The 20,953-nt window shown below is 37.1% G+C and overlaps 1 protein-coding gene across 1 annotated transcript in view; it reads left to right on the top strand.

Annotated features, from left to right (window-relative positions):
• Window positions 1-4,884: 4,884 nt before the first annotated feature.
• The window catches only part of LOC124284298 (protein spire homolog 2-like), a 94,411-nt gene continuing 78,342 nt past the window's right edge, over window positions 4,885-20,953 (top strand). Inside the window, exon 1 of the mRNA XM_046720374.1 lies at window positions 4,885-5,237. Coding sequence (XP_046576330.1) covers window positions 4,958-5,237 — 280 coding nt within the window. The 5' untranslated portion in view covers window positions 4,885-4,957. The remainder of the gene's footprint in view (window positions 5,238-20,953) is intronic.

The raw sequence follows: 20,953 nt of genomic DNA, 5'->3' as shown, positions 1-20,953 counted from the left end.
GAAAACATGTGAAAGACCTCCTAGAAAAACATTCGTTACGGGTCTGATTTCCTGTGTGGGGCGATTATACCATGAAATGAATTCCATGATGCCGGAAGAAAACTTGAGACATCGAGTTATGGAATTTACAGCGACATGTATTACAATGTCGTTGTTGTTGAGTCTGTGCGACGTTGCGGTGCTGGCGAGAGGAGAATTATTTGCTCGCATACAGTAGTAGTACAGGATGTGAAATATATCTTTTGACATGAACCTATCTTAATCTTGTACGATATTAGTTTTCTTTGTGTTTTTGTACTACTACTACTACTACTACTACTACTACTACTACTATACTACTACTACTACTACTACTACTACTTACTACTTCTACTACTACTACTACTACTACTACTACTACTACTACTACTACTTACTACTTCTTCTACTACTACTACTACTACTACTACTACTACTACTACTACTACTACTACTACTTCTACTACTACTACTACATGTACTACTTAATGTGATAAAACCCGTGAAGATACGGGCTAGAATTAGTCTTCAGCAACCCATGCTTGTCGTAAGAGGCGAATGGGGTACGAGCCTTCTTGTAGGTCACGGAAAGAGGCGAGTAGTTACGAATGGCTGACGTGCTTGACACAGACTCAATTATTCACAGACGGACACCATATAGCTAGAATATTGCTGATTGTGGCGTTAAACAACTGACGAACTGCTGCTGCTGCTGCTGATGATGATGATAAATTTGAAATTCTCATCAACAGTATAGACACACGCTGGCAAACTGTTTTCATAATACATATTTTTGGGTTTGGTTGTATTTTGAATGACGTACTATATTTTCTGGCTTGGTGGGATTTTGATTGACATAACAACGGGACATATCTCCTACTGAGAGAAACGCGGAGTTATTTGTAATTAGGCATAAGAATAATGAAATCATAATTTCGATGGTATTTATATTATACCAATTTGCTTTTGGCCTCAGGTGGTGTATAGTTGTTAACGAATTGACATGTATTTCAAACAATTTTTGTTTCTGATATTAAGTTTCTGGTTCACATTATCCGATGACTTTTCGTATAGACAATAAAACACGGTTTCACCGACATATTTAGTCTGTGTTACGTCACGCAATGCACTTGATGTTCCTATCAGGGTGGAATCGACCTGGCATCGTTTTAACACCTCGTCTCAAGAATTTCACACAAACAAAACGAAGGAAACCTTATCGATATGGCCGCGGCACGGCAGATCTAAAATTCTTCAAATCACTTCAAACCTTGAATCACACGAAGAGCGTGATGTCGGTATCTTCTCTGTACTCAATAACGTGTTTGCCCATATTTGGGAGTTTAAACACACTATTTAACAGTTATTAATGAAAAGAGACCATATTGAAAACGATAGCTCATCCCACGTGTCTGTTTAAGTCGTATTTTGTAAATATTTGGACAACATTGCACTAACCTATGTCTGAAATGTGTCACCATTGATTATGATGCGAAGCCGAAGGCATAAAAGCATCTTTTCAGAAAAGAGATAAGATCGATGTACACAATCTATTTGGGGGTGTAATTTTTTATACACATCATCACATACAAACAAACTCTCATGACTCCTTTTGACTCAGCAAGAACGACCATCCAGTATCTATCCACCTGCATTTTAGGTGAACATTACTTTACTGAATGAACTTTTGAATGACTCGTTGTTTTTAGATTGAAATGGTCCTCAAAGTCTGAATTATTATTGTTCCACACGTGAGGCAAGTTCAAGGCCACCGGGACCGCGCCCTACACATAGAGGTCAAACAGAAAGTGTCATTCTACATTAGGTTTCTTTAATATCTTTCATTGTATACAGCCTATTTGGTTATTTGTGGACCTTATAGAAATTGAAGCTCTGTCGTAAAATGGACTATTGAAATGACTGTTTCGATAAAGGTAATTTATACGTAACTACACCGCAATGTAAATGTTATAAACATTAGATGTGTAAGAAACACAAATTAACCTCACAGGAATTTTGACTTAGCTGCAAAAAGACCCTTTGCAAACGTGTGAATGTTATTTGAAGACGAGATGAATACCATTACTGCCTCTGTTTACATGCAAATTTAGTTCGGTTGAAAAGTATACAGGTATATACCATGTACGTAAATATAGGTACATGTAAATGCATTTCTGTCAAATGTGAGATAAATACATGATCTGTTTTGCTGTCCCGTCAAATTACACAAGAATGATGTTAAATAGAGAGAAGCAGAACAATACAATTCAGACAAAAATTAAAATCCCTAGAAGCACGCAATGTGGTCTAATATCCTATAAAGAGTTGGACGCTAATTGTCCACGAATCTAAAGCCATGTTTTCAGAACGTGATTAACGCTAACATAACGAGATTACGTTTGCGTAATAAACTTTTTTATCCACTGCAAACGTGACATAGATATTTTTTCAGTTCCTATACGGTGTGGTTTATCCAGCGTTGGGATCTGCCCCCTCACATTCCCAGATACAGCCGGAACTAGACAGTAGAATGCGTGCCTTTGAGGAGGGGAGGGGGTTTCCAAATACAGTCCAGGGCGAATTAAAAATCTACAGTTGTTTGTATTTATTTTGAAGTTAGTTGTTTGCATTTTACCTTCAGGTTAATGGGTGTTACGCGATAACATTACTTTGTTTATGTAAATATGTTCGTTTATGAAACACCCTCTGCGTATAGATGCAGGTGAAGTTTGATTAAAATATAATAATAATGGCCGATATCCATGCACTTGTGCATGCTCAAGGCGCTAACACGGTATTATCCCGGTTAACCCAAGATGATTTAGAGGCCCTAGAAGGGTAACAGTCATATGACATACCCCACCGGGTACGCATCCAATGCTTGGTGAACATAGGTAATGGTTTTAGCAAACTCTCTTGCCTTGGGGTGAGAACACATATGTCACATGTGCTTCGTTGTGGGCAGGACTTAGTCTAAGAAACTCTCAGGAGTCAAGCTGCCAAACACGGCAGTCCAAAGACTCTCAACCAACGTTGCTAAACTTCAACAGATTTGTAACCTCAGCTCTATGCACAGGACCACACAACACAAGACCACACAAATATGCTTTATTCATTTCAACAACAGTGAGTGAGTGAGTGGTTTTAGTTTTACGCCGCACTCAGCAATATTCCAGTTATATGGCGGCGGTCTGTAAATAATCCAGTCTGGACCAGACAAACCAGTGATCAACAGCATGAGCATCGATCTGCGCAATTGGGCACCGATGACAGATTGACAGCGAGCCTGACCAACCGATCCCGTTAGTCGCCTCTTACGACAAGCATGGGTTACTAAAGGTTAATTCTAAACCGGACCTTCACGGGTATTCAACAACAGTAGTAGTAGTAGTAGTAGTAGTAGTAGTAGTAGAAGAAGTAGTAGTAGTAGCAGCAGCAATAGTACTAGTAGTAGTAGTTAATATAAGAATATTTTAAGGATGCAGTATCATTGAAGACAGCGGCAGCCCACCAAAACTGAAGGTATCATCAATCTGATTATGTTACAGAAGAACTAATGACAAATGAGTTATGAATACTTAACACAATAATATACAATGCAATAATAAATTCAAATCTACTGAAGACGAGTTTTAGGTGTATTAGAAATAATCAACAAAAGTCAAAGAACGAAGGAAATAAGACGAATGTTTTTTAATTGTTTTTTCTTCTTTTCATTGACATATACATCACTATTATGTGGTTTAATAACATTTATACATCGCATTGCCTATAAAACCGTCTTTTGTCTTTCACATGTGAATATCTATGAATATATATTTACTTAAGTGACCTCTGTCCGCTTTAAAGATGTTGTCAAGGAGATACACAAATATAAACAAAGGTCATAGTTTAGTGAGTGCTTACTCCTTTCTTTTATCCTGCCCATTTTAGTAATCAATTATGTCTATTAATAAACAAGACTAACAAATGGAAACAAGTTTCATTTTGACAGCAGTTTTGATAAAAAATGAACATCACCGGGTTACCCCAACATACATTATATACATTTCCACCATGCCCACTATAGGAAACCTGTCAGTATTTGTTATTATGGTTTCTAAGTGTGAATGGATATTTTGTAAAGGGTTCGTTTTGAAAATGCCAAGCTGGTATCACGGGTATTACGTACATGTGTGATTCTGTTTAAGTATAAAATTATATTAAAATTGTGTGATATACTTAATTATCTTACTATTGTATCACGCCCACATTTCTTTCTCGGCTCAAGTTGAACGCAGGGAGGCTATATTTTATTCAACACATGCTGATTCAGTACATATTATCACGTAAGAATGGCCGGTAGAAGACATACTACTGACAACTATCGTCAATACTTGAGGATCCTTCATTGAAAATACAAAACGGACAAGTACTGACGATGTGCTATAGGAAAGCAGCGAAAACTGGGGGGAAATAAAAACAAACAAACAAACAAACAACAAAATCAAACGAAAACCCCCATTAAACTTTCTATAAAACCACGAAATATCAAATCTATCAATCATATTTCTGAAATACCTATATCATATGCATTTGTCTTTCGATTTTATGATTATTTTTAATGATTTTACTGTTGTGTCACTTACATCATATAGTATAACCAATATCCTTAACAGTCCATTACCATTTGTTATATCAGTTATATCGATGTATTTTACAAAATAAAAGCTGTAAATCCCCCCGAATCTCAGCATTGTTACAGAATACTGACAACTAAAATACGTTTTGATCGATTGACGTACACGCCAATTGTTCAAGCAAGATGTGTAGTTTTGTGAAACAGACTATAAATTTGTGCTGACACTTCGGTGAGAGTTACTTGCCCCTTGTACTGTCTGGCAACCGGCAGAGAGCACGCGTAAGTTCGCTCGCTGGATGGTGTCGATATGATAGAGTCATGGCGCTCTACGGCAAATCCACAATGGATAAACTCATAGGAAGCGATCATTTCTCATTATCGGATCTTGTGAAAAGTTTTAACAATGCCATAAATGAAGAACAGGCATGGGCAGTGTGTTTCCAGTGTGCCCAATTCTTTCTCAGGGGGCAACCCCAAGAAACGTACCAGGATTTGTACATGTTTGGGAGCCAAGCATTGCGACTTTCAAAAGATGGTGAAGTTTTCATTGATTGTCAGTCATTAACAAGCAAAGGATCGGGTAAAGGCCCACCTGACAGTAAGTATTCGTTTGATTGCCACCCCAAACCATGTTTATTTCAATGTGACATGCTATGTGTTTCGTACCGAGAATCGTCGATGTGGTGAAATTGACAAGCTAATGTCGACGCACATTTGTCCCATAATCCCGCACACTGCGACTCTGGCACTCAGCATTCCGCCAATATCGATCGGTACAAATAATGGTATCAGATTTCGGCGTGTGTCCTACATTCCAACAGATAATCTGAGATATATGCACGCATCTAAACGAAGACACCACAAAGACAAGGGTGTCTGTGTTCAACCGTTTAGTGTTCGAATATTGTTTATAGGTCATAAATAGACTTTATGATAGACAGCATAGCTGATACCAGAGGAATGATTTTGTAAATAACACCACTTTGATGGTTTTAGTATTTTTGTGTAACTAAACTCCACTTATGTTTCAAGGGTAATGCCTAGACTGTCTGAGTGTCCTCCAAATGCAATACTATCCTTAGGGCATTCGGCAATGTCACATTGGCCATATTTTGAACGTTTTTTGTTGTTGTGTCAGAACAACACTCTTTTCCTCATATCGCAAATTAGCACATAGATTAAGAATGCAGAATTGAAATAATGTAAATTACTCTTTAACAGATTTCCATTTGCCATTTGAACCAGCAGTCCTATAGTCTGACTTAGAATATTAAAGGGTTCTGACGTTTCAAGAAATGTTCATATATCACACAATAGTAAAGAGTGTGAATAAGTTATTACTGATAGCAGCAGGATTGGGCACATTGCATCTCTTTGATTTAAATAAGCACTTTTCTGATTAAATTAAGACGATTTGTTGTTTCAGTCTTTTAAAACAAATCAAACTAATCTCATACATGATCTATGACAGAAAAAAGATGTCATTTTCTCTGGGCACATGATGAAAAAACAATTACGTCATGAAACTGCAATGGCATTTCAATTACGTGTGAAACACATTGTTCCTTTTTCAATTACCAGTTTGATTACCTTTCAGTATGACTATATTGTGATAACTGGTTAGACCAGCTCCCTTCCACGTCCCAGGCAATTACAGCAGTCCCGGTTTAAGGCCCTATCCTGATTATGTCATAGTTAACAGGCAACTCTTGGGTGGGTGTTGTACTGTCCTTGCCTTGAGGGGCCAATAGCCACGGTCTCGTTAAGATGCTCCTCAGAAATAATTGGAGTGTCTTGAGCTTAATTATGAGAACCTTCTAAAATACATCATAGATGTACTTATAAGGATTACGGCCTAATCCGTCGAATTTCATTTAATTTTGTTCCATGTAGCCATATTTTCACTGAACAATCTGACACTGACCAATCTGACCAATGCATTAAACATTTTTTTATATGTTTGTAAAGCTTAATTTCGTTTTGTGACATTTGTAAAACAATATTCTTTCTTAAAAATGTTACATTTAATTTGTTCCATGTAGCCATATTTTCACTGAACAATCTGACACTGACCAATCTGACCAATGCATTAAACATTTTTTTATATGTTTGTAAAGCTTAATTTCTTTTGTGACATTTGTAAAACAATATTCTTTCTTAAAAATGTTACATTTAATTTGTTCTATGTAGCCACATTTTCACTGAACAATCTGACAATATTGAAATATTCAGCCTGTAGTTAGACCAGGTTTGTTTGGTCGAGCTCTAATTAATTTGATAAAAAATAAATAAAACAGTGACACATTGTCCCAAATTTCAACATCATGTTGGTGTGAGATAGTGTCATATGGAAAATGTTTTATGTGACAATTTTCAATGCATGTGATATTGATCAGACCTGTGATGCAAACAAGGTTGTACATGTATATGTAATTAAAGGTTTGATGAGATCCTGAGGCATCCTTGTGGTAGAGAGCTTCCACTGTTTGAAACTAATTTGGTTTAAGCAAATGACAGGCCTGGCCAAACAGCTACAGATAGTTAAAAATGTGGGAAAATATACTTTCCTCTAGTTCAAGGCTGCGACAAGTCCACATGTCTATTGGTTCATGGCTAAAGGAGACACATCAGAAAACACCAGTTTGGGAATCCTCAAGAATATATTTTTTACAAGTATGATGGGTAGCGATAATTACATGACATGGAACCAGTTGTCAAATGTGTTTATAGGCATGTTCTGTGGAGACAAATAGCACACATTCATAAATCTCAGCAAAAAATATTCCAAAAATGACAATAATAATGTGTAAATAATAATAATGTAATAAACCTTTTCCATAGTGATACAAAATCTCATCTAAAAGTAGTCTGGTTGATAAATTCCTGAAGTGTATTCACCATACTGTGAGCTGTGTCATTCTATAAGTTCCTATTTGCAATGTTCGAGGCTTCAAGCCTCAACCATTAATACCTCTCTATGACCATTGCCTTTTGTTCAAGCTATCACGTTTTTCCTTATTGCAGTCCTGCAGTCAATATTGTTTCGTTCGTATACTTATACATTGTTGGTACTTCTTAATAGCTAAAAGCACACCCCCACACGAATATATATATATAACAACATTGGTATAGGTGCGTGAGCAGCTTTCTGTAGGTGGGACAAAGCATATATGTGTGTAGAGTTAGGTGTCGTCCATTCAAGCGAAAATGGCGTTGCCTACGGCAGGTGAAATGAGAATACCCACTCATCCTGTTCATTATTTTCAAGGATAGTTGAGTCATTGAGTCATTTTATGATCCTGAAAGGGAGAAATTTATGGAGAATGTGATTCGGATCTATTTGGATATTTTGGGGCTAACAAACAAATAGGAGGCCATTTTGAAATATCTTTATCTTACTTTGATCTTGATGAAGATATAGATTGAATATCCTTTATTGAGCATGGTATATAGTGCAGAATGATAAGCAGAGAGGACTAGGTGACCTGTTAAGGGTGAACATGGGTGGTTTTGGCCCATCCTCTTTGTAACTTGAAACTTCCTTGAGGAGTCTGGTTGTAATTTGGTGTAAAATTTGAACCAAGTTTCTGAATACAATACTACCTATTTGTTTCACAACAATTATGCTATACCTGTACTTTTTAGAGACTTACTCAGAGTATAACTGTTTACTTGACCAGCTCACTAAATGTTTCACTTTTCAAACTTTACAGGAGTTCAGAGGCCTATGAAGATTACTTTTATTGTATTGAAATGTACAGACCATAAATCTTGGACTTTTGACATTTGGGTAATGACAAGAACCTTTGACCGTGTTAACTTTCATACTGCATTTCAATAACTGTTAGAAGTTAGAAGTCCATCTGAAATTTCATAGAAATGATTTTTACTTAAAATACTTGTACTTATACTTTTCAAGTGTAATTTAGAAAAAGTTAATTTGGTCTAGGCACATCTTATATGTCCATTGTCTTGTTTCTTATATAGTTCCCATTTGGCACAAATTTGTTAATTCTGGGAGGATTTTAGATATGACAGCAGTAAGCTTTTGCCATTTGTCCACATAAATTATGATGAAGATGTATGAGTGAAAGATGTAGGTGACCGAAATGTTAACGATGCTGTGGTTTGTGCGAAGTATATTAATAAGCAAGGTGTCAGCATATCACCATGCCATGCTCCATCACTTGTCTAACTGGGACCCTTCTGGTGTCCAGGTAATAGACAGATGAGGAATAGCTGATGAGTCAAATTGAGTTTACCTTCAGTTTATCACTATTTGGACTAAATTTGTTAAATTTCCAGCAGAAATCCCAGAAAGGTCAGACAGGTGTTTGCAGTTGAAACAATCAGTTCATGCAAAGGTTAATGCAGATTTCTCATTCTCAGTCATATGTTCTTGTATTATTTATGGGAATGTATTGTCAAGGTAGATATAGCACTGTCAGTATTTCTATAGAAAGTTGTAGCAATGGAAGCGAATGGATTGGCTGTAATCTTGAAATAACATACTTTCAGATTCAGAAAGATTACGTATAAATGTATGAGATTATATCCATAATGCTACTGTATTGTTTTCATTTGTTTTGTCGTCATATGAGCGAAATATTCTCAAGCACGACGTTAAACCCAATTTCACCTCACCTCATCTCATTTGTTTTGATCAATTTTGTATTTACATTGTCATGTAAACTTGCTTGAATGTTTTGTTAATGCAACAAAATATTATTTCATTTTTTGTATTATTGTATCTGAAATGCATATAACTTTGCATATTAATTTTTTTTATTTCAAACATGCTTTACACATGTAGTTAAAAGATTATATATTTAACAACTCTATGAATATTAATAGAAAAAGAATGTATTCATGATCAGGAATCAAGAAAAGGCTTTAGAAATGATTACATAGAAAATATTTGAATGAGACTTCGCATGTTCTTTACCCAGCCATGCATTAGCTACAAATGTACCTGTGTCAAACTCGGCTTTCTAAGATTGCCATGTTTACATATCTCCTTTCTGATCACTGGCCTGTATGGCCTTTGTGTCTGCAGCTCACCCTCTGAAGTGTGGGTGTGGGAAATTCAGGATATAGTGCTGTTGGCTATTATATCATTTATAGCGCAGTCAAATCAATTTGAATACATTTAGGTTTATGACGGCCTTCGAGGTATATAGGAAAAGAAAGAGTAGGGTTGAAAAAGTGATTCAAGGAAACTTGAAGATTATGTTGAATTGAGTTTGTGGTCACCATGACCTGTATTTGAAATATGTCATGAGCAAATGAAGAATCTTATTGAACCTTTCCAAAAGAAATAGTAAGATATTACGAAACTTGTAACTTTGCAATCTTTCATGCCTTCTGTTCTTCCTTCCATTTACTGTTTAGAAATCCTCGACACTAATTCCTGAAAATTGAATACGTTATATTTATCCAATGCACACTGTACCTTTGAATGTTCATTAAGGATAGAAAATGTAACTTCAAAAGATGGAAATAAAAAAATAAAAATGAGGTATTCAAGATAGATATGTACTGGTTATCATGTTAATATTTAGGCATATGTCAGGGTACTTAATGAATATTTTGATAAATAGCCAGTTATTTGGTAGATATTCACATATATATTCTAAACATTATGTAACACTAATTTTGAAAACGGCTTACTAATGGGGCTTAATCAAGTAGGGCGGTGTTGCTGATTGGTGTTAGTGTTGTAAATACAAGTGTATTACACAAGGTCAATGTGGTATTGGCTAAGATTCGTGTATTAGGGTTATCCTGGGTGAGACAAGTGTTTGGGACCACAGGATCAGCTGATACTTCCCTTGGCGTATGTGTGTAGGCGAGGGGTTCAACTGGATTCCATTGTCACATACATGTTCCTGGCTCTCTAACAACTTGGTCATGTTGCTGAATTTAGCTGCTGGAAATTATTTTTTTAACGCTGCATTCAGCAATATTTTGATACATGAATAATTCTGTTTGGGCCAGACAATCTAGTGATTGCTATTGTGACCAATATTTCTCACTGGCAGGGTGATATGACACGGATTCAACCAAGTCACTGAGCCACCCCTATATTTGTAAAGACCTAATCATGCCTGTCTGTGTGGTATATTGAGCTGGGCGATATGTCACATTTTTACTTCAGTGATTTTGTAGAAACGGTGACCTTGTATTGTGTCCTGTGGGTGTGTCTGTCTCAGGAATGACATTTTTATCAATCCATCTTTAGAATCAGTTGAAGCTTTCTAGATGAAGTACCAATTTCAGTTGTTATGTAGTTTATAGTCGTTTCACCCAAGATAGCTACTGGTTAGTATGAGTCATAAAGACAGGCCCGACATGTACAAAATTACAAGGAATATCTAATAAATTTGAAAAAATTATTCTTAGCTGTATAGATATCTAAAAGTGATTCTACTTTGACTTTGAGTAACATTTGATGGGAATTGATTTCTACATATCCCAAATGAACCTTGAATATTTGATCTCCAGTTTGAGAGAGAAGGACCAAGGCAGGGTCATGGTTGGTTGGTTGTTGTGTAACGCCGCACTCAGCAATATTCCAGCTATTTGACAGCGGTCTGTAAATAATTGACAATCCAGTGATAAACAGCATGATCATCGATATACACAATTAGGATACGATGACATGTGTCAAGTAAGTCAGCGAGTCTGACCACACGATCCTGTTAGTTGCCTCTTACGACAAGCATGGGTTGCTGAAGACAAATTCTAACCTATATTTTGCTGAAGGGGTAAAAGCAAAGTGTTAAATCCTTCGTTCATTGCTCGTTGTTGATTGTTCATGGCCAATTACTCATTGTTATAGTCCATTGCTTGTGCACTGAATAAGGGAACGAACTGGAGAAGAAAGTGATTATCATTTTGTTTGTAAACTGCCTGTGTGTCCATGTCTTTACTTGCAAAATTTTAGAAGGTATATTTCATCTTGTGTCCATGGTGACCTGCTAACACAAACAAGATTCGATGTTCGACTTGACCGAACTGTGCCTATCGCTCTTCTTCATAATCTGCGAGGCACAAACTTGTTTGTTCAGATTTACAGACATCTTTGTAACAGACAAAAAAATCTGCTTGTTAGGCTTTTTCATGCGCATGTGAGTGAATAGGGTAATTTGTAGCAGTTGTGTATATTTCAGGACCAAGAGCGGGTGATTGATGTGTCTTTTGATGAATGCGTACATTTCGTGTCAAAGACTCATAAACTTGTCAATATCATCACCAGCTATTTGAAGGGTATGCCGGGTATTAGGTTGATATGTGGGGTATTTGTGAGTTATTTAGGGCACTCGGGACCTAAAGGGTGTATTGTGGGGGCAGGGGCAAGGAGGGGACATTTGGGATCCAGATATTGAGAATCAGTGGATCGCGAAGCTCGTGATCTGATCCTGTAACAAGCACCTGTCAGTGTGTGTATGTCACTTGTCAATCAGTAGTTCAGTGTTGTAATATACATGTTAATTCAGTTGGAAAGAGGAACAGATTGTTTAGCTTCTCTTTCATTGTAAATGTCATGGCAAGGTATGGATGTGTCAGAGGTTGTTACAAGTCACATCTTTCTGAAAAGACATTTCTACTTGCATGAACAGATTGTCCAGATTTTGACATTTCTTAAAAAATGTGTAGCTGGATTTTAGGGAAAATCATGTTTTCTTCCAGATATCCACTATTCTTAAGACAAGCAGATTTGTGCCACTCCATTTCACTAATATTTAGTCCTAGAAATGAAATTATAATATTAAAAATATATATAAAAAAATGATAATCCCAAAGGGCATCAATGCTCAATTTCTGCTGAGGCAATTTAGACCTGCCAAATTATTCTAGACTTAACTTGGTTTCATTTTGTAATGTGTTCTCTTGGGTCTAGGAGACCAGGTTTCTATCTGTGTAAGTACTACTTTACAAACATAAGGTACTACAAACGTAGCAAAGATTTTTTAAAACATTCCATTTTCTTGAAGTCAGAATGGTTTCTGAAAGACGTTCCAGAGGTCAACTGCTGGTTATTGGCTTATTGGAGGTTACAGAAAACACAATTTGACTTTATAATGACAGTAATTTGGAACTGCCAATATCCCAAGCCAATAAAGCAGACCTTCGTAGATAAAACTCTCTTGAATCTCTAATGCATTTCTTAGTAGAAGCCAAGGTCAATAAGCAATTATAGACTTAACCAGCATCAGGCAATAAATGTTATCTTCTTGACGCTGATGGAGGTCGTTGTGCTCTACTTTAGGTGTAAACAATGGGTTATCACCTAGAGGGGTAGGCGTTAGTTTTATCTGAGGGGATATGTGAGAGGGGTATATGTGTCTTATCTACTCAGATTGGTATGTAGGTTGTTTAATAAGATAGAGATAAGTCTTTGTGGTGTTAACAGACAATAACCTATTCCCAAATGAATATCTTTTCACATGATATTGCACAATGGTCTTTTAAGAATCATGTTCTGTTTTTTTGTCCTTGTAAGGATCATGTTCTGTGTTTTTTTTATCCTTTTATGAATCATGTTCTTCTTTTTTTTATCCTTTATGAATCATGTTCTGTTTGTTTTTTTTATCCTTTTAAGAATCATGTTCTGGTTTTGTCAATATTTTGTATAATTTTTGCAATTTTTTTATTTATAATCTTGAATTATTAACATGATTTATGTGTACAACTTCAAACAAATCTAGATCTCCAGATTGTCCTAGGTTATTATACACATTTGTATTTGTACATGTATTGTTACTCTGACTTACTATATATTTTGTTTATGTGGTTTATAATATTGTCATTGTTTCTACATGGAACGTTTGGGCAAGAAAATATTTTGTATCATGATTATAACTCTTTCCCCGTAAGGGATCAGTAAGAGGTTCAAATAGTGTAAGACGGAAAGATACATGTTAGGTGGAAGAGAAGTATTGAACTAGGAATGAATTTTTAATGTTTGTGATACCTTTCCTCATTAAAAAATATCTTTTATTTTTTTATCATTGCAGAGTGAGAGAGTATGGTTTTACACTGCTTTTAGCAGTATTCCAGCAATATCACAACATGGTACACCAGAAATGGGCTTCATGCAATGTTCACTTGTGGTGAATTGACTGGTGTATTCGGTGTGAATAGCAAGTGCTTTAACCACTGAGCTACCCTCCACCTCTGTTATTGCACACTTAGAGTTAATGATATCCCAGTGGGCTTACTATAACTGTTACGCTCTGTCAGAAACAGTTTGTTCCTTAATAATCTCATTAGAATAATAGATCTTATTTTAATGAGATTTGTTCACTCTGGAGGGGATTATGAATGTTTTATGTACTGTGCTGTGACCTTTCTCATTCAGACTATAAATAATCTACTTTAGTTTTCATATTTGTTATTTCTACTGTTAAATCTATATATAGCTAGTACCTGTTAAGGAAGTCACATTGCCCTGTACTGATATGTACAGGTAATGATGTGAAATTGTTGGAGTGATACCATATTGAATAAAACATAGATAAAAGTCACTTTCCTTGTTTCTAGGGTGGAGCATTGTTAACATTTCATGAACTGATGCTAATATGAATTGTTTTTGTGACATTCAGTTCACAACACTTCAAGGTTGTAAGTCGGGCGATAAGGCGTGCAATATTAGATTGTATTCCCCAGACACTGAGTCAATAGAGAGTTGATACGAAGGTATTACTCGCTAGATTGTAAACAGCATTGTAAATATTAGTGCTTTAAAACTTGCACAGGTTGTAGCATGTTTGTAGATAATTATTCATGTTTAGGTATGGAGGAAGTTCGGAGAGAAAGTCGTCCAATCTTTGTCAATACGACAGTGGCAGCCATGTTGTCCCAGGCTTGTCAAGAACATATTGTATGCTTAATTCAATAGTTGTTAACATGTTTCTGTTGAAAACAGCAGGATATTACTTTAAAGAGATGAATTTATTTCAAAACTTAGAAATTAAAAAGCGGCATTTCTTTTAAGACCTTTGATATGGTAAAGGAAGGAATTTACATATGCACTTCCTTTTTCCATAAATATTCGACAAATCTTATAGAAAAAGGAACGTATTGTTTTCAATGACATTATTGAAGGATCATGCAGATAATAAGAGAAGAAATGTCGCATTTTCAACGAGAAAAATCAAACTTATAGCATTCTTCAAACAAGGTTTATTGCTGAATAAACTGAAACTATTTCCCTAGAAACTACTTCATCAATATATTAAGAGTTGTTATGAAAACATGACCCCAAGTGTTGAGCTGGTCTATGAAATGTGGATTGTACAGTGAGTTGTTTGGTATGGAGAGACATTCGTCAAAGCTATTGTAAGTAAAGCTGGGATAGCACATACGTGTTCGGGAGTCAGTGTGAGTAATACAGTGCAATTATGGCAATAACATGCTAATAACTATAATTATCATCATACTAGCTGGCAAACTACTGTTTAACTGTGTTGGCGACTAGACATGGGATTGGAATTCACTGACGCAAAACAACACAGTGGACTTCTGAGAAAAAGAGAATGCCTTCTTTGTGTGTTGGAGAAAAAGCATTTGTATATTAATTTGGTACATGTGTCCTAGGATTTTGTGATATTGTTCCATGGGAGATGGTCTGATTGGAAGGGTATCACGCTGTGTTCTGCTACTTGGAATCGTGGGAACAGTTAGAAACTGAGATTAATGTCGACATTGATTGGCAAAGAAATTATTTTATCAATGTTCTACAAGTGGTTTATTACCAGTTCAACGAAAATTTAAATGTACTTAAATATATAAAACATGTCCATATGCCACTAATAGTTTATTACCAGTTTAACATTTAAATGTACATAATTCTTTAAATTCTATCCATGTGTTACAAATGGTTTATTACCTGTACATTTTAATGTACATAAATATATAAAATGTGCCCATTAAGCCCTTAAGATGTGTGGTGTATTGAATTATCAAAGGAGCAGAAAACACACTTGAAATCCTCAGTAACTATCCTTAACACACCTGGTATATTTAAAGCAAGTGACGAGTATAAGTCATATTCATGTTAATGATTGTGTGTGAAACCAAACAGTATGCATTCTACTTTTTCTTTGTCCATGTATTTGAGATATTGCAACAATGGCTATTCTGAGCCAACATCATTCCACATGTGAGTTAATCTCATCTCTGAGCAACAAGTATGTGGATAAGGGTTTTAACAAGGTGTTTCTTCCATATATCGCATTGCAGAGTTATGGTAGATAGTTTTGTGATGAAATTCTGTCATGTTTTTTTCCACCCCTCAAAATCAAAAGACTTTGATTTCGTTAACATGACTGACAAAGTGTGACACGTGTGACTCCTTTGTTTTAGTCACAAACTGGAAACAATCAGATGTTTGGATGTTTCCTTGTTATTATTGCTGTAACTGTTGTGAGGTACAAGTTGCAGAAATATTGCAGCTAAAGAAACTTAACAAGAAGGTTCTCAACCACTCAACCTCTCACTCAACCATTCCCTCTTCCACTCACTCATTCACTCACTCACATACTCATCCATTTTCAACCACCCACTCTCTGACTCGACCGCCTCCGTGGTGTAGTGGTTAGAGTGTCCGCCCGGAGAGCGGAAGGTCGCGGGTTCGATCCCCGACCGCGTCAAACCAAAAGACGTTAAAATATGGTACTTGTTGGTCCCTGCCTGGTGCTCAGCATTAATGGGTATAACAAGGACTGGTCGGCTTGGAGTTAGTATAATGTGTCTGAGTGGGGTATTCATGCTTCACTGCTGCATGGTATCTCAGTGGGCTAGCACTATAAAACCAGCTTCAGTCTGGGCTAGTACAAGCAGCCGCACATACACATACACACGCATGCACGTCGTCATATGAGCGAAATATTCTCAAGCACGACGTTAAACCCAATCTCACCTCACCTCACTCTCTGACTCACTCACTCAGCCACTCAACCATTAGCTCAAACCCCACTCAGCCACCCTCAGAGAAAACACTTTGATCTCTAGGCAACACTGTTAAGAACTGTCAGAATTTATCCACATTTTAATTGATAATATTGCCATGGTACAGGATTATATCTAAACTGATACTTCAGAATACTGTATGGACATACTAAAACATACATACATCTAATAAACAGATATATATATCTATTTACAAAATTCATAAAGACATACAAATACATATAGTTTTTCAAAGATATTTTTCATGTAAGTTTTTAGTTCCAGTTTTGCTTTTTATCAGAATACCTAATGTGATATGTTTCTGAAAATCATGTCTTGGTGTCTGCAGGACAGTAATGCAAAGGAAGTCTTTAAATGATATTATTTTTATTTGTTTTAACAAATAATAGATCCTTCTGAAAATTGGCCATTATCATTTATATCCAAAACACACATCACACCCTAATATGCCCAATCTGTAACCCGCCCTATTCTTGAAATGTCTGAATCTTCTTAAGGGACTCTGGTGTTTATCCTGAAAAAAGACACACCCGAAAATGTTAATTCAGTTTATATGCCACAAGTCCTTTCTACGTTAAAGAAGGAATGGTCGTCAAGGCCGATGAAACAAGCTAAGGGGATTACTACGTTTGGCGGAAATTATCCGCGATGTCTTGTCCAACAAAAAGTGCGGAATTGAGGGTAGGGATACAATTCTCCATTAACAAACACAAGTGGTTTAACGTTCTGTGGTCTGTTTAGCTGTGCATGCCAATTGCAGAAAAACAGTTGAGTGAAGAAAGCATGAAAGATTGTCCTAATGGGAGGGCATGTCGTGAGTTCATGTTTCAGCTCTAAACAGCGGCTTGTCACATTCCTGTCAACAGAGAAGATCAGATTCAAAGAGAACTCCTTTGACAGATTTTCAGTCAGACTCGTAATGATATTTAAAAGCTGTTCAATGTGAATGGAGATCATGAGATAAACGGTTATGCTTTGACACTTTGCATTATTTCTGGAGACGAGAGAATTCTTCTCTTTATCTCCAGGAGAGTCGTTAGAATCTTCTTGTTAGAATCTGACTGATCTCTATCATGTAATGTTATATCTGGGATATTGGTCCGGCAGGTAACTGGCAGGTGAATAAGGAATTTGGTTCCGATTTTATCTGTCAGTTTTGTGAAATTTGATATGACAATCATCAGTATTTTCACTTTAACTGCAGAGTGAAATGCCATCCCAAAATGAGACAGGAAATTGTGTTGACTCTCCAAGATGTAAAATTCTAACGAAGACCAAGTTCTCTGACTTGATCCAATAGAAACTGATTAGTTCAGAAAAACAGCATTTTTTTTTTAAAACAAACGTTTTTGTAAACAGATAAGGAAAACCAGATTTTCGTATGGACTAGCAAATAGCCTGAGAGTGGTCAATTAAATCCTAGAACTGGTATTTTTGGCATAGGTGTTCTCGTGTTTAAGGAATTGCAACTGCCAATATTGAAATCAGCTTGAGTGAAAATCTAGGGTTTGTCCATGTTGGGTTGGGTGTGTCCTTGTTGTGTGTCCCTTTTGTTTTTTGGGGGGTTTGACCGTCTCTTTCTCTATCTGTCTCTCTCTTTTCTGTGTGTCACTCTCTTTCTTTCTCTGTCAGTCTCTCTAGCTGTTGCTCTCTGTGTCTATCTCTCTGTTGTTCTTTCTTCTTCCTCTCTCTCTCTCTTTCTCTCTCTCTCTCTCTCTCTCTCTCTCCCCCCCTACCTTCACCCGTACCTCCCTCTCTCTACCGGGTGGTGGGGTAGCCTAGTGGTTAAAGCATTCGCTTGTCATGTCGATGGGCCGGGTTCAATTCCCCACATGAGTACAATGTGTGAAACCCATTTCTGGTGCCCCCACCATGATATTGCTGGAATATTGCGCAAAGTGGTGTAAAACTAAACTCACTCGCGCTACCTCTTTCTGCCCTCTACCTCTACCTCTACCTCTCTACCTCGCTCTACTTCTACCTCTACCTCTACGTCTCTGTCTCTACCTCTCTACCTGTCTCTAATCAGGATGTACACACACACTTGGTTGTGTCCAATGTGTTTCTCCCCAGCATGTTTGTCCTCCTGTGGGACTACATGTATTCTGTTTGGGCTTGTCCTGTCTCCCCTTCCTTGTCCCCCCTCAGTGTGTGTCGTGTCTGCCTACCTGCCGGGGAGCGAGCATCAGGGGGTCAAGGTGTTTGATGACATGCTCAAAGTGACCACTGGTCGATACAATAGGGCCAGGAATGTCAGATATGTGACTACCCACAGGTTCTTTAGAGATGTGACTCTTTGTGAGAAAACGGATATGAATAATAATAAATCATCACAGGTAAAACCTCTCCATATTGACGGGCAAGGTGTGAAATCGGGAGGGGAGCAGGATGATACATGGATGGGGGAGATGGGTGGGGGAGCATGATTTGGGTATCCGGGGAAGCGATACAGTTGTTTAAGGGGGTGTAATTTAATGTGGAGAGGGTTAGTGGTTGCAGGTGTATTTGAAACTGGAGGGAGATTTAAAGGGTAATATTTAGTTTGAGGTATGTGTTTGTTTGGTCGGGTGTGGGCTATTTTAGGGATGCATAAAGAGGCTTTTAGGGTTATGGTGAGGTGATGTGGGGTTTGAGGTCACTGTTGTGTGAAGGATTAGAGACCTGGATGTTTCTAGGGTATTTTGAGGGCTGAGTGTAGATTAAATGTTGACTGAACTATAGTAGTTCAAGATAGCTGGGTGAGAAGGGGATAGTTTGGATATTTGTCTGTAACTATCTTTGTATTTGTATGTCACATGGCATTGTTTACAATCACCTTCTCACATGTACACTTTCTCACCTGTATGATACAAGACATTGTTTACAACCACCTTCTCACATGTACACTTTCTCACCTGTATGATACAAGACATTGTTTACAATCACCTTCTCACATGTAGACTTTCTCACCTGTATGATACAAGACATTGTTTACAACCACCTTCTCACCTGTACACTTTCTCACCTGTATGATACAAGACATTGTTTACAATCACCTTCTCACATGTAGACTTTCTCACCTGTATGATACAAGACATTGTTTACAACCACCTTCTCACATGTACACTTTCTCACCTGTATGATACAAGACATTGTTTACAACCACCTTCTCACATCACCTGTATGTACACTTTCTCACCTGTATGATACAAGACATTGTTTACAACCACCTTATCACATGTACACTTTCTCACCTGTATGATACAAGACATTGTTTACAACCACAACCACATCTCACCTGTATGAAACAAAGCTTTGTTTACAACCACCTTCTCACATGTAGACTTTCTCACCTGTATGATACAAGACATTGTTTACAATCACCTTCTCACATGTAGACTTTCTCACCTGTATGATACAAGACATTGTTTACAACCACCTTCTCACCTGTACACTTTCTCACCTGTATGATACAAGACATTGTTTACAATCACCTTCTCACATGTACACTTTCTCACCTGTATGATACAAGACATTGTTTACAACCACCTTCTCACCTGTACACTTTCTCACCTGTATGATACAAGACATTGTTTACAACCACCTTCTCACATGTACACTTTCTCACCTGTATGATACAAGACATTGTTTACAACCACCTTATCACATGTACACTTTCTCACCTGTATGATACAAGACATTGTTTACAACCACCTTCTCACATGTACACTTTCTCACCTGTATGATACAAGACATTGTTTACAACCACATCTCACCTGTTCACCTTCTCACCTGTATGAAACAAAGCTTTGTTTACAACCACCTTCTCACATGTACACTTTCTCACCTGTATGATACAAGACATTGTTTACAACCATATCTCACCAGTTCACCTTCTCACCTGTATGAAACAAAGCTTTGTTTACAACCACCTTCTCACATGTAGACTTTCTCACCTGTATGATACAAGACATTGTTTACAACCACCTTCTCACATGTACACTTTCTCACCTGTATGATACAAAACATTGTTTACAATCACCTTCACACCAGTATACTCCAAGACAGTGCTTTCAACAACATTCTCACCTGTATACTCCAAGACATTGTTTACAACCACATTCTCGCCTGTACACTATAAGTCATTGTTTGCAACCATCTTCTCACCTGCACGCGATGGGACATCGTGAGACATAGTCTGTTTACCGGACTATAATGGAGTCTGCCATATTTGTGAGATTACTCACAGCAATATCTGTTTACCTAGCTGTTCATCACATTGAGTGTTATGTATGAGATAAGGACATATATGTGTGTGGCACAGCAAGACATGATTCTTAAAGCCCTTTATACCTAGGT

Source organism: Haliotis rubra, unplaced genomic scaffold (assembly GCF_003918875.1).
Source record: "Haliotis rubra isolate DU_JTF1 unplaced genomic scaffold, ASM391887v1 Scf11, whole genome shotgun sequence".
NCBI classification, from domain to species: domain Eukaryota; kingdom Metazoa; phylum Mollusca; class Gastropoda; order Lepetellida; family Haliotidae; genus Haliotis; species Haliotis rubra.
The sequence above is the reverse complement of the archived record's forward strand: the minus strand, read 5'-3'. Positions and strand labels throughout refer to the sequence as shown.